General features: G+C 35.2%; 1 protein-coding gene and 2 long non-coding RNA genes across 4 annotated transcripts; 2 read left to right on the top strand and 1 right to left on the bottom strand.

The window, feature by feature from the left end:
* The first annotated feature begins 855 nt into the window (after nt 1–855).
* LOC132087966 (uncharacterized) lies at nt 856–1,496 on the top strand. The gene is made up of 2 exons (XR_009420976.1): nt 856–1,106; nt 1,176–1,496. It is a non-coding gene; the product is annotated as an uncharacterized LOC132087966 (long non-coding RNA).
* A 1,667-nt stretch (nt 1,497–3,163) lies between these two features.
* Nucleotides 3,164–5,590, bottom strand: LOC130703113 (uncharacterized). Of its 2 annotated transcripts, none has more exons than XM_057524721.1 (6): nt 4,880–5,590; nt 4,330–4,810; nt 4,095–4,262; nt 3,899–4,028; nt 3,736–3,842; nt 3,164–3,678 (listed from the first exon to the last, which is right to left on the bottom strand). In XM_057524721.1, exons 3-6 carry the CDS (start codon nt 4,251–4,253, stop codon nt 3,625–3,627), a joined length of 450 nt encoding a protein of 149 aa, XP_057380704.1. In that variant the 5' UTR covers nt 4,254–4,262; nt 4,330–4,810; nt 4,880–5,590; the 3' UTR covers nt 3,164–3,624. The 2 variants fall into 2 exon arrangements, with proteins under 2 accessions (XP_057380704.1, XP_057380705.1); XM_057524722.1 differs by having other exon boundaries at nt 3,736–3,818.
* A 6,348-nt stretch (nt 5,591–11,938) lies between these two features.
* Nucleotides 11,939–13,648, top strand: LOC130703116 (uncharacterized). Its single transcript, XR_009004553.2, has 5 exons — nt 11,939–12,356; nt 12,467–12,678; nt 12,750–13,238; nt 13,306–13,455; nt 13,511–13,648. It is a non-coding gene; the product is annotated as an uncharacterized LOC130703116 (long non-coding RNA).
* Nucleotides 13,649–14,988: the final 1,340 nt, after the last annotated feature.

Raw genomic sequence — 14,988 nt, 5'->3', positions numbered from 1 at the left:
CGCTGCCTCTAACCACAATGGAGGAGTTTAAGAAGTTTAACGAAGAACTCAACAAACCCTGTATTAAAAAATGCTTGGTAAGTTTATTTATAATTATAAGTAATACATACGTTTAATTATGGCAATTTTATTTTTTAGAACATTCATCTTATCGGGATTGGTGGTCACGACGCAAAAACCATCGTTCGGCTTATTACACGGCGCTTATTCACAAAGGATGTTGGGAAGCACTTCAGTTGGTTTGGACAGAGAGGAAATGAATGCCTCTCCGCTACGAATATCGGAAAATCCATTATAAGTATAAAAAATTAAAGTAATTAATTTTAATAGTATGTAATATTTTCAATTATAGTGGCCGCGAAAAGGACTCAACCAATGATTACCGAGCAAGATGCCATCAAGGTGGTCCAAGCTTTGCTGCGCCATTGTAAGGATAAGGAAAAAAATAATAATGTTAGGGGGTTTAACTTAAGATCAGTTTTTTTATTTGTCTTCTAAACTTGACAGTTACGTGTTGTATGTTGTGGCAAATGTGAATACAAAGAAATTTCTCACCATAATTTGTGTTATATTATTTATTATTCATTTTTTTACGGTAGCCAGAAATGCTTAAAAAAAGGTATTAACATAATTCTCACATGTTCAGAGCATGTCCTTTTCCCGCCCAGCAGGACGTCCCTCGGATATCAATCGGCATATTCTCGGGAGGTCTTCCAATATTCAGTCGAGATCCGAAGGACATCCAACTCGGAGGTCAGGCAGTTCCACGGATGTCCGTAAGATGTCGCCGTTATCCAACTAGGATATACCACGGATGTCCGTGGGACCGAATTGTGCTATGTGGGGCAAGTACACTGCCAACAACAATTTTTAACAGTGAAGGCTGTCTAGTTTCCAGCAAATTTGATTTTGGAGAACTTTCTAATTCCTCACCCATTCTGGAAACGACCACTTTAGATCCAAAGTGGCAACGATTAAAATGAAAGAAAATAAAATTTAAACCCAAGATGAAAATCTTAGTAGGCCAAGCTGAAGTTGAGAATGCAAGAAGCATTGAAGAGAAACAGGCATGAAATGGTGCTCTGCAAATAGCTGAAGGTTTTCAGGTAAACTTCCAATTTGACAAAAATATTTGTAAGATCTTCAAAACTTTTAACCTTTCTGTATTGCAATAGGTAAAAGACTATGTGGAATTGCTAGCCAAATCAATTAATGAACGAGATCAAATCAGAAAGTCACATAAATTGCGCCGAACGAATCGAAGAAAAGGAAAAGAGAAAAGAATAACAACAGAAAAAGAGAAAAGCCAGCATGTAGAAAAAGAAAACTGAAAAGAAAGAACATAAAGTGAATAAACTAAAGAAAAGAGGCAAATTTGTCGTATGAAAGACTGAAACTGACTCATGGATGAGCTAAACTCGTGTTCTTTTATGTGCAGCTATGCGTGATAGTTTTTTAGAAAAATACACTGGCATGCCTTCCATGATCGTGGAAAATTTGAAGAAAAAAAATCTTAGATTCATTTAAAAAGGTTTAGTGTCTTCACTAATAACAGACTCCCATTTAAAAAAAAGTCCGTCATGGTAGAAAATTGATTTGGCCTTATTAGTAGCTTTGTTAACGCAAAGTGTAAAGGTTCCTTATATCTCAATGTAGTATGTAATGTGTAATAAGGTAATCAATAGCTGCTTGAAAATGTGCAAAAGGTGAAAACAGGACACGAAGAACGAGCAAAATCATTTATAGCAGTAGGTTTTGATTTTAATATATTTATTGGGCTCTTTGAAATTGTTAAAAGAATTGAAAATGTATAAGGAATAAATGGTATTGGAATCTTGAATTACAATAGTCCTTGTTGCCTCAGATGATAGTTTAAGTTTGTAATATTATTCCTATAAACATTACTTATCAAATGTTAATAATAATAAACTAGTCTTCGTGGTACATATCTTTGTTCCCAGCAACCACAAAAGCCCCGCGGAACTTATTCAGTTTCCGTATTCACAACGAATCAGTGGTCTTTACCTATGGCATAAGCATCGACAAAGGGAAGTGATAAGGGAAATGGACTGGGGGTTGGGAGGAATGATCAAAGAGGGTGGACAGAACAAGGCTAAGTGCGGAAAACTTATAATTCTTATATTATATTTAAAGAAGCTAAAGTAGTTCAATAAACAAAAATTGTGAAAAATGAACTTTATTTAACGGGATATTAGCAATAGATAAATACTAACATAATCCGAAATCCGATAGCTACATAATAAATAATCAAAGATTAACTAGCGTATATACGCTAACATTGTTTCATATGGGCAAACCTAATAGAAGGTCACGGTTTCAGCAACCTTTATATATTCCAACTTCCACGGAATAGGAAGTGGGAAATACTTTTTGGAAACTCAATAAAGATTTAGGAACATGGAAATTAAGCGGAGAAAAAGGCCCAGTTTAATGGAGAAAAAGGCCCACTTTAAAATTTGGAATAAAGTGGGCCTTTTTTGTATGGGCCTTTTTCGTCTGGGCCTTTTTCTCCGCCAATCCATATTCGTATTATCGTTGAAAATTGATCGACAAACCTTCCCCTTCGTTTATTTAAGCCCGACACACCGACCCCTTTGTTTTAAGAAATCAGAATTTCCTACCCTTCATTTAATAGAGCCACACACCTACCCCTTTGCTACAGACCTTTTTTATTGATGTGCTTAGGCTGGTTTCAGTCTACCTGTAAAATGCAGCACCCGTTTTTAATCATCTTTTGGTCCACAAGAAGATAAGGTGATAAAACAACACTCTCAGTTTTTGATTCCTACTTTTTCGCTGCTTTTGGCTATCATTTGGTAGCGAAATGAAACATGCTACCAAATGGTAGTACTTGCTACCATTTGGTAGAAAAGTCGTCGATTTTTATATAGTAGAGAAAAAGTGGAGAAAAGTAGATCCTTTACCAATGCGTCTACCATTAAAAAATTCCGCATTGGTAGATCATACTACCATGGAACATACACTACCATATTCCTTCTATTTTTCTACTTTTCTTCCACTTTTTCTCCTACTATTTTACCACTTTTTTCAATTTTCAGTATACGCGCGAAAAAGGTTTGATTTGAAAAATACTCTTTATTGCAAAATACAAAAAACAACAGAAATTTCCGGGTTGCTCTGGGAACCATGTAAAATAGAGAAACTTCTTGGTATTTAGAATACTAAACATATAGTTTTGAATTTACATAAATGCGCTTTGAACGTTAGTTACATAAACATATCTAGATAAGTCAAAACATTTAACATATAGGGAAACATGCTTTTTCAGAAAAATTATCATATAATGAGATCAAGTGTAGGCTATTTCAATTTCTGTATGCCCACTTTCTATGCATTTAACTGTGTAAAAAAATCTGCGACTGAAGGACGAATTCTACCAGGGTGGACATTGAAAACGTAAGAATAAAAAAAATAATAAAATGTGCTTAGGAGTGTAGGGTATTTAATACGAAACATATGAAACGACGCGAAGAGGTTCTTGAACGCCTTAATTGAGCTGGTACCGCTTGATATGAATTCCCCTTCACAGACAATGCTAAAACAGATTGGGTTTCTCAGCGAACCTACACAACACATAAAAGGTTACTCCTTGAGATGGGGCTTTTTCTCGATAATTGATAAAATGTCTTCATTAGCCTATTTGAAAACAATGAGTGAAATTATGAAGCAATAACAAAAATACTAGGTGTATACCTTGATGAAATAAACCACTCGTTCAATGATTGAATCCTGGCTAACAACGCGAATCTTCTTTAAAGATGGAATCAGTCGCATTACTAGAACCAATAGTTTAAGGCATTCTAAATTCAATTTCATTAAATATTTGACCTTCATTGAAATTAAAAAAAAACATTACCATCTTCCGTGTCTGGAACGGGAACATTTGATCTCAAGGCATATTTTATTACCAATGGTCCTTGCGCCAAAATAAAAGTCTCCTCAAAGTGTCCCGCCTTCGGGAATGCCAGTAGGAAATCACGGAAAATCTAGGATGTTATGGATGTATTAAGAAGCGTATTAGAAAAGGCATAAATGCATAAATCTATGTATACCAAATTTTGGCAATCACGGAAGCGAGGATACTCCGCAAGTATCTGCGTAGTGGTCCATTGACCTACAGAGATTTGATGTTGTCTGTAGTTATATGTAGACGCCATATGCTCTTGAATTGTGTTTTCATTAGAACCCTGTTCAGGTAAATGTGTCTTCATCCATCCAATCTAAGAAAGAAAACCAGATAATTTTGAATGATGAATGAAATCTTGAATGTATTAACAAACCAATTACCTTGAATATATCTTCATCTCCATTGAAAGCGGGGTCTCTATCACCATTAAGCTCGTTGTCAGGCCTGCGATTGGACTTCGTCCTTTTAGCCGGGCAGCAGCAGTCTTTGGTTTCCAGACTTTTTAATTTTCCTTGACACTTCGGACTTCGACCGCATAGTTTTCAGACGAGTATCGATGAAACCGTTAGTTAATTTTGGATTAAAATAGTGAGTATAGTTCGTCAGGCTAGAACCGTCAGAACAAGGGACAGCCAAACATGGAAAAGCTTTAACAATTGCCTTTGCAAGTTCTTCTTTGAGGCTGCTCGGTGGATATAAATCTTCTTTCCCAGAAAGCATGCACATATGGCTCACAAGTATTCGTACCAACGTTTTCCGTTCATCTACTTCTAAATACGCTTCGTTGCGATCCATAAATGATTTAACAATTTTTCTACCTTCTGACGACTCCTTCAAAATTGAAATAACTGGAAATGTATCCTGAAACCAAACAAGAAAAAAATTTATTACTTCTTATGCTTGCTAATAAATATGTTTGACTATGTATACATCAGACTTGCTGATAGGATCTGCATGTGCGTCGGTAATGCTTTTATTTACGTGAGTTACGTCGTCAATTCCTTGAAGTTCGATTACCGTGCCATTGTCACATAATTCAGGAATGATTTCATTGTTCCTCATTGAGGCAGAAGCATTTTCGGCGACAAGATTTTTCACAAGTTTTTGCAATTTGATTTTGTGGCCGAGGGACAAACTTAAGCCATCGATTTGTTTTTCAGTCAATGAAAGAAGGCATTCTCCATCAATATCTTCCCCTAAAAAAAAACATCATTAGAAAATCTAGAAACAGAGTTTTGGCTCCAGTTAGTACAGTTAGTGCAGGGACAGTTTAAAAAAACAAAATAGAGGAAGACGAAAAATTTTGAAATTCTTTGTTTTTAAATTTAATTGAACTAAAGCAAAATTCAAACCCAGTGCCTCGGTGAAACAAAATTTGTTGTATCGCATTGTTTGAAATTTTGGAGTATCCATAGTGGCTCGCAATCAGGCAGGGTTTCAAATTCTACAATAGCAAGGCCTTCAAGATGTGATAATTTTTCAACTCTAAATGAATAGAAATGATCGTCAAAACAAACTGTTTTGCATGGAATTACAGCAAAGTATGCGCTGTCTTTGATTGCCATTTTATGGACAAGTCCAAATTCAGGATACCCGTTGTCAGTTTTGTAACTAGGGTGAAGCAAAATGACGGACCCTGTGCGATACTCCCTCCCTTTAGATTTAACCCATTTGGGAACTTTAAAATCGCATTGAAATCTTTCAGGGTTTAAGTTTAGAAAAACGAATTTTGCTCCACTACTTTTATCACAAGGACCCAAAACAAAGTCCTCAGAATGAAAAATGTTAGTATTCAAAATTGCAGCACAAGACACGGTCTGGAGATGGTTGGCAACACTTTTTACAATGTTGACAAAATTGAATTATAATGCGCCGCTCGTTTGCATATGTTGTGATACGCTTCAAAACGCATACACCAATATCGCACCGGTGGACCATTCTCCCTTATGACGGTTGGATAATGAACTAAATGATGAAATTTATTAATAGGGTTGATGTCCTTAAATAGTTTGTTAAAACAGAAAAATATTTGATTAATCAAGTCCTCTAGTATCACAGTGTGTTCCAATGCGATACTTGGGGCAAAAACAATATCCATTATTCTGTTTAACATTAAAATAAGCTCAAAGTAGGGATCACCAGTTTCAATTAAATCTCCAATGATCAATGGAAGCATTCGGATCAAGCACCAATTTTGTGACGCGCGCTGTTTTGTACTATAATTTCCCCTTTTTCGAATTAAAACATCTGTAAATTTTGGCGAAGGCTTGTTCTTCTTATCATAATAGCTGTAAATAAAGCGCTTTAAACGATTATTCAATTCCTCTGCTACGAAAAAGTTTTCAGTATTTTTCGAAAACTCACGAAACACAAGCATAATAATAAATGGAACTATTCCTTCCAAAAAATCATGCATACAATCAAGAATTAAATTGTTGGTTACGTGAAAATAACCACTTTTGTTCAAGTGGCAATTAAATTTAATTCCAGTAAGTGGAGTGGATTGACCGTTTGTCAACTTTGCCTCTCTTGCAGTAACGTCATAATTCTCTTTAGTTCGCATTTCTAAACCATGCGTATTTGAGTTACGTTTTATTTGGTCTCTGCTCAAAAGGCAAAGTCGACAAAATTTCGTAGCAGATGGCGATGAAAACCCAAACAATTCATGAATGCCCTTTGTATCGCCGCAAACAGAAGAAATTGTACCGTGGATACGAAATCCAGGTAAATCAGAAACATCTAATAACATCCCTTGGTCAGATTCAAGAATTTCCATTTCTTTTAGTAATTCATCAATGATAAATTTGAATTCGCTGTTTTTCAAATCTTTACTAAAGCAAACCGCAAAAGGGTGAATGTTTACAAGACGCGAATTTTCTAATGGAGCCAAATTTTCTATTCGAAAGCAAAACATACCCAACTCATGTTTTTTTGTCTTGCTGCCAAGCGGATTTGTGACTTCAGTTTCATCAAAAAAAATTTGGAAGCGAACTGCAAAGGGAAAACGTTTCAAAAAAGAACTATTTTTAAAATTGTTGCTGTCCCGATGGCTTCTAATGAAACCATCCTCGCTTGTTACTTCTCCAAAATATTTCGAGCGGAAGTTGTTGTCTGAAAATAATATGCTCAAAGTTTCTCGTAAAGAAATATATTGGAAAGTTTTTTTTGTTCTTTTTGGAAATGATTCCTCCTTAGAATTAATTCGAACAGGAGCATTACTTTCGTTTGATAGAAACACCGTCCTTGGCTCAACATAAGCGAAATGTGCTTTGAAATAGTTTAATCGCTTTTTTTGAGAATTGAAGTTTCTTAGAATCGACGTAAGAGATCCGGTTTTTTCACGCTGTTCATCATCTCGTTCTAAAATGGCGCCCAAATTATTTGCAATGTAATCTAATGCGGTGTTTGAAACTAAATGTTCTGATCTTAAATTTAACATAAACTTTGCTAAATCTCTTACAACTTGTTTTGATGCTTTATTATCTTCAGTAACAACAATAGTTGCAATTGACATTGCAATGTCATTTTCCATGGTTGTTACATGAATAACATGAACATCTTCGTCGGTATTTGGAAAGCTGATATTTTGTCTAACCTCTGAACTAATTTTACGCCGAGTTTTACTACACCGCATTAAATGATTTCTGAAATTAGAAAAAGAATTAAAAGTCTCCGGACACCCGTTCTGAGCGCATACCAGTAGAGTTCCTCTTGCATCACCGGAAGTATGCATGGCATGAATAGCTGGTAAGTGAGAAGTAAAATTTCTAAATTCACCTTTGATAAAAGTACGGGTGAAATTTCTTGAAATGCACTGAAAACAAAAAAACCCCTCAATGTCTGACACCGCAGAATTAAAAGCCATAGTTGGAAAAACTTATGTTTTTAGCAGAAAAAAAAAGTTGGAGACTTATAGTATACCTTTAAGTTTTGCCGCAATACTTGAATCGAAGTTGATGGTTAGCAAAAATGATTTAAATCAATTGCATTAAGCTCTGAAACATCAATGAGGCACGGAGCACAAGTTGGATAATTAGACGCCATGCGGAGAAGGAGAAAACGCCCCTACAACGGACAAAAGAACCAAAGTTAATTAAAATAAAGAAAGCAATTAGATTCTCAATGTGAATTTGCTAAAATATCTCAATAACATAGAAAAATATATGTACCTTGAAAAATTCCGTTTCCCTCACCAACAAACGTGAACTTGCACGAACCACAACCAATAAACACAAGGTTATTGGTCACTAAATGGTAAATCACATAACATAAAATATCTCCATAAAATAAAAAAATGTATGTACCTTTGAATAGTAGAAAAAATCCGTTTCCCTCACAAAGAACTCACGTGAACTTGCACGACTCCCCAAAAACAGTAGGTTGTTCGTCACAAAATTGTAAATTACTATTAATAATTACGGTACGAAAAAAAACCACAATCGATACCACTATCAATAACACTGCTAATAAAAAAACGCACAAGCTGTAATGCAAAATGCAGAACACATCAAACAATGACTATTACAAATAATGAGTCACGAGCGACACTAGTTCCTTCGAAAAACTTTAAATACTAATGAAAACCTTATGAAAAAAAACAGTAATCAGGGTGACCACACACATCTTCTAGTTGTACGTCCCTAAACACACAATATAAATCTTCATAATATTTTATATAATAATAACATTGTAATATTTTAAAGTAACTTAAGCCAAGAACAATTTGATATAAGTAATAGATCGCTGAACATAACTAAGAAAACAATTTTGTATATTACTTTTTAAATTAAGTGGGTTAACAATTGTTGAACTGGTACAAGCTCGTAGCTGTCAGGGTTTCCATGGTAACGAGTGTCAAAACAGCAGCTTCTCAGGAAAAAATTTAAGTTTACTGCGTTCAATTTTATTATTTTTCTTTTTTCAGAACATTGTATAGCCTTTTTTGGTAACTGTTTGGATATGTTGCATGAATTTTTAAAAACCCTAACGAAATCTCATTCTGGATAAATTTGCTTTGGTGGCGGACAATAGTCATACTAGGGTTTTATGTTATTCCCAGATTTCGATTTGTCATTCCAGGTATTATTTACTTATTGTATTTTACTTACTATTTAACTACGTTAAGAAACTGTGAAAGATAGATAAATTTGTTACCTAACTACATTCTTCGTTAACCTAGGAGTAAATAAAAGCAGTGAAAGACAAAAAAGTTCACGAGTCCCACAACAACTTATTTTATTTTGCATTATATTTAGTATTGGTGGTTTACAAAGGTATGGTTAACTGAATACACTTGTTGCCAAATATTATTCTTGTTTACAGCATATAGTACATCAAAATCAATGGGAATATTGCATCCACAGGTCTCTTATACCAAACTTGTGGTTTTATTTTTGCGAACAGCATTTCAAACACACTTCAACGATCTAATTGTGTGTACATTTGAATAAGTACTATGATTAACTAAATTATGAGTCCCTTAAACTGAAAGAAAATTTACCACATCTGAAAATGTATTTCAGCAGAAAAATAATTGATACAACTTTGTTGGACGAGGATGTAGCCTACACAAATGTCTTCGCCAACGCCAACACAACAATACTTTTCTTCAACATCGCTGTAATTTTCCCACATCACCAAAGCGTACATCTCACGACCATTGTCGTCAAGTTATTACTCCCCCATATAATGTTCGGCCGTCGTCCATTTTCGTGAGGTCGTTTCACATTTCATGCCTACCAATTCTTTCCTTGTGGTAGACACCTAGTGCTCTACCAAATAGCAGAGGACTGGTAGATACCTTACCAATCTCCTACCTTCTGAAAGCAGACAATTTTTTCTACCATTCCTCTACCTTTTCAGTTCTACCACGTATGGTAGTCGAAAGGTAGAAAAATGGTAGAAGGCAAAAACTGAGAGTGAAGGTGATACAATTTCCCTATTGTTTGTATTACTTCATCAAATTTAATAATTTTATAATAGAATGAAGAGGGTTACAAAGGCAGCCTGGAAGGCATTCAATGAAGAATTTTTCTGTCAAGTGTCTATTCAGGTTACCGTTAGCCTTTTTGTTCGTTTTGGGGATTGCGGTCAGTAGAAATGATAGTATGGTTCACGCTGCTCTGGCTGTTGGTTATGGAATTCGGAAAGGTGACTCATATTTGCCGACTTATTGGGGAAACGCTGGATATGTTTTTATGTTGCAGAAAAACAATAATCGGGGTGCCGCGACTCGGCTACGAGCAGTACCACAGAAATAAATCACAATTCTAACTCATGATGTGGGAAAATTACAGCGATGTTGAAGAAAAGTACTGTTGTGTTGGCGTTGACGAAAATATTTTTGTAGGCTACATCCTCGTCCAACCAAGTTGTATCAATTATTTTTCTGCTGAAATAGATTTTCATATGTGGTAAATTTTCTTTCAGTTTAAGGGGCTCTTAATTTAGTTAATCATAGTATTAATAAAATGTTTTTCTCACAAAATAATTTGATCGTTGAAGTGTGTTTGAAATGCTGTTCGACAAAATAAAACCACAAGTTTGGTATAAGAGACCTGTGGATGCAATATTCCAGTTGATTTTGATGTACTATATGCGATATACAAGAATAATAATTGGCAACAAGTGTATTCACTTAAACATACCTTTGTAAACCACCAATACTAAATATAATGCAAAATAAAATAAGTTGTTGTGGGACTCGTGAAGTTTTTTGTCTTTCACTGCTTTTATTTACTCCTAGGTTAACAACGAATGTAGTTAGGTAACAAATTTATCTATCTTTCACAGTTTCTTAACGTAGTTAAATAGTAAGTAAAATACAATAAGTAAATAATACCTGGAATGACAAATCGAAATCTGGGAATAACATAAAACCCTAGTGTGACTATTGTCCGCCACCAAAGCAAATTTATCCAGAATGAGATTTCGTTAGGGTTTTAAAAAATTGATGCAACATATCCAAACACTTACCAAAAAAGGCTATATACAATGTTCTTAAAAAAGAAAAAAATTGAAATTGAACGCAGCAAATGTAAAACTTTTTTCTGGGAAGCTGCTGTTTTGACACGCGTTACCATGGAAACCCTGATAGCTACGAGCTTGTACCAGTTCAATAATTGTTACCCAACTTAATTTTAAAAGTAGTACAAAAAATTGTTTTCCCAGTTATGTTATTTTCAACGATATATTACTTATAGCAAATTGTTCTTTGCTTAAGTTACTTTAAAATATTACAATGTTATTATTATGTAAAATATTATGAAGACTTACATTGTGTGTTTAGGGACCTGGAACTAGAAGATGTGTGTGGTCAACCTGATTACTGGTTTTTTACATGTGGTTTTCAATACAGTGCCGGTCCACTGATAGAACCGCTTAGCTATAGAACCAGCTCGGTTATCGAACCGATTTTTCCTTGCCGTGTTTCAGCGCCGCCATTGGCTGTATTTTGAACTAAATCCATATTTTTGGGTTCGAACGTACGGATTACGCATTTTAAAACGTACAAGCACATGTTATTGAAATTGGTTTTAGCAATTTTAGACAATAGTACAAATTGGCTTAATGACTTTACGTAAAATAATAGCCTTCCAAACGAATTCAGGCGGAAAACAATAAAACAAATGACTTATCGTGCTGCTTTTCTCTTTGCCTTTTAATGTTATCAGAATTTTTAAATAACTGTATTACAAAATGACACTTTTCGTGTCGTTTTGTTTTTTTCCATTTATTAATTATGGGCGCTGAAACAGGGGAAATAAAAATCGGTTCGATAACCGAGCCGGTTCCATAGCTAAGGGTTTCTAGAAGTGGACCGGCACTGTATCTAATATAATGACCAATCGTTGATGGGGCATTCTCTTTGTGGTAGAACCTTATTGTTGGTAAAATAATGCAGGAATGGTTGAGGTATTAAATTCTAATATGAGAACCCCCTTCCCCCTATTCTGGGTAGTTGCATAGAGATCAGCACTATCCCTGTGCTATTCGCTTTTACATTCACATACTGTCAAAATCTGTGTGATGAAAGAATCGACGATAGGTGGCTCTGAGATCGGCTGCTCGGTTATAGAACCATTCAGTTATAGAACCGCGCACAGGCCGGTTCTATAACTGGACCGGCACTGTAGTCTTTAAGTTTTTCGAAGGTCGAATGTCGTTCGTGACTCAGTATTTGTACCTTAGCAATTGTTCGATGTGTTCAACATTTTGGAACTACAAGCGTGTGCGTTTTTTTATTTGCATGGTTGTTGATTGTGGTATCGATTGTGGGTTCTTTTCGTTCCGTGATTATTTAATGTGATTTACCATTTAGTGACCAACAACCTACTGGTTTTTTGGGGTGATCGTGCAAGTTCACGTTTTTTTGTGAGGGAAACGGATTTTTTCTCACAATTCAAAGGTAGATACATTTTTCTATTTTATTGAGATATTTTCATCAATAGTCACATTAAAGGTAGAGTTGTTTCTTTTTGTTTTTTTAAATTAACTTTGGTTCTTTGGCCGTTGTAGGTGCGTTTTCTTCTTCTTTTCTGCATGGCGTCTAATTATGGGACTTGTGCTCCGTGCCCCATTGATGTTTCGGTGCTTAATGCAATTGATTTAGAATCATGTTTGCTAACCATCAATTCGATTCAAGTATTGCTGCAAATGACACCGTAAACGAACTTCAAGGAATTGACGACGTAACTCACGTAAATGAAAGCATTGTCACCAAGTCTGATGTATACATAGCCAAACACACTTCTTAGCAAAAATAAGATGTAATGCATTTTTTTTTCTTGTTTGGTTTCAGGATACATTTCCAGTTATTTCAATTTTGAAGGAGTCGTCAGAAGGTAAAAAAACTGTTAAATCATTTATGGATCGCGACGAAGCGTATTTAGAAGTAGATGAACGAAAAACGTTGGTACGAATACTGGTGAGCCATATGTGCATGCTTTCTGGGAAAAAAGATTTATATCCACCGAGTAGCCTCAAAGAAGAACTTGCAAAGGCAATTGTTAAAGCTTTTCCATGTTTGGCTGTTCCTTGTTCTGACGGCTCTAGCCTGACTAACTATACTCACTAATTTTAATCTTCACTCTCTTTCTTTTAATCCAAAATTAACTAACGGTTTCATCGACATTCGTCTGAAAACTATGCGGTCAAAGTCCGACGTGGCAAGGGAAAAAACATTAAGGAAAACCAAGACTGCTGCTTCCCGGCTAAAAAGACCAATCGCAGGCCTGTCAATGAGTTTAATGGTGACAGAGACCCCGCTTTCGATGAACATAAATTCAAGGTAATTTTTTTGTTGTAACATTCACTATTTCATTCATCATTCAAACTTATTTGGTTCTCCTTTTTAGATTGCATGGATGTAGATACATTTGCCCGAACAGAGTTCTAATGAAACCACAGTTCAAGAGCATTTGGCATCTACATATAACTACAGACAGCATCAAATTTCAGTAGGACAATGGACCACTACTACAGATACCTGAGTTTGCAAAAATTTGGTACCTACACACTGCATTTATGCCTTTTCTAATACCCTTTTTAATACATACATAGCATCTTAGATTTTCCGTGATTAACCACTGGCATTCCCGAAAGCAGGGCGCTTTCAAGAGACGATTATTTTGAAGTATGGACCGAAATTCGGAATCATATTTTCTCAATATTGTCAATATCAATAAATGCATACCTTTCGCTATGTTACATGTTTCCCAGTGCAAGCGGGAAATTTTGCTTGCTTTTGTTTGTATTTTTTCAATAAACAGTAAGCAGTATTGCTTCATTCCAACGAAAATTGTTTTCGCGCGTATATTAAAATTTAAAAAGGTAGTAAAATAGTAGGGCAAAAAGTAGGGAAAAGGTAGTAAAATAGAAGGGAAATAGTAGTGTATTTTCCTTGGTAGTATGGTCTACCAATCCGAAATTTTTGAATGGTAGACGTATTGGTAAAGGATTTACTTTTCTCTACCTTTTCTCTATTGTATAAAAATCGACGACTTTCCTACCAAATGGTAGCAAGTACTACCATTTGGTAGCATGTTTCATTTCGCTACCAAATGGTACCATACTACCATTTGGTAGCATGTTTCATTTCGCTACCAAATGGTAGCCAAAAGCAGTGAAAAAGTAGAAATCACAAATTGAGAGTGTAAGCACCACAATACCTAGCTGTTCCAAAGTATTATTCCAGGATTTACATCTATATTCTTGTAAGTTAATTTTATTTATTGTCAATTGCCATGTCGTGTAACTCTTATCTTAACTACAGCTCCCACTAAGAGGAACACTTGGGTACGAGAGGCTGCTGAAGAACAGGTTATGATAGGTGAGAAATGGAAAATTTATTAACTCACAAAAAATATTTTCATTTTTAAATTAGACAGCCAATCTTTGCTTCGCTGGATTTGCTGTGTTTATTCCAGGCAGAAAAAAATCAGCAGAGTACAACGATCCATATTTGATGGGCAAGAGGTATTGCTTTGAACAAAATAATCCTATAACATATCTCACTTGAATAATCTAACATAATTTACAGGATTGTTTGCATATGAGCTCATTTCTCAGAAAACTACCGGTTTCCAGACTAACTCCTGTTATCCTAAATATTGGAAAATGTTATACTATTGTGGTAGACAAACAGGCCTTCACCCAAACATCAAATTCGAGTATAGAGGTATTTGTTCTCTTTCTATGTGTTTATTACATCATGTATTTAAGTTGGTGTAAAGCACCCCCCCCCCATTCATTGCCCATTCATTCAAACTGAATTGCTTGGTTTGCCTTTACGCGAAAAAGATTAACTTTTTGATTCCCCCACCAAGTTGCGTTGTGCTTCACTGGTCGTGATTTTGGTCGTTTTTGATTGATTGTCATCGCATAATAAACACAGCTGTATCCGTATAAATTTTCTCGTCTTTTATTTTTTTCTATACTAATTGAGGATAAGAAAACATTTTTTGCGCAAATAAAAATTATGTTCAATTTTTCGACGGTACTTTACAATGATTTTCGGCAAAGAAACCAAAAATCGTCGG

The sequence above is a fragment of the Daphnia carinata genome, chromosome 5 (genome assembly GCF_022539665.2).
Source record: "Daphnia carinata strain CSIRO-1 chromosome 5, CSIRO_AGI_Dcar_HiC_V3, whole genome shotgun sequence".
NCBI classification, from domain to species: domain Eukaryota; kingdom Metazoa; phylum Arthropoda; class Branchiopoda; order Diplostraca; family Daphniidae; genus Daphnia; species Daphnia carinata.
Note: the sequence above shows the minus strand (reverse complement) of the source record. Positions and strands in the feature narration are given on the sequence as shown.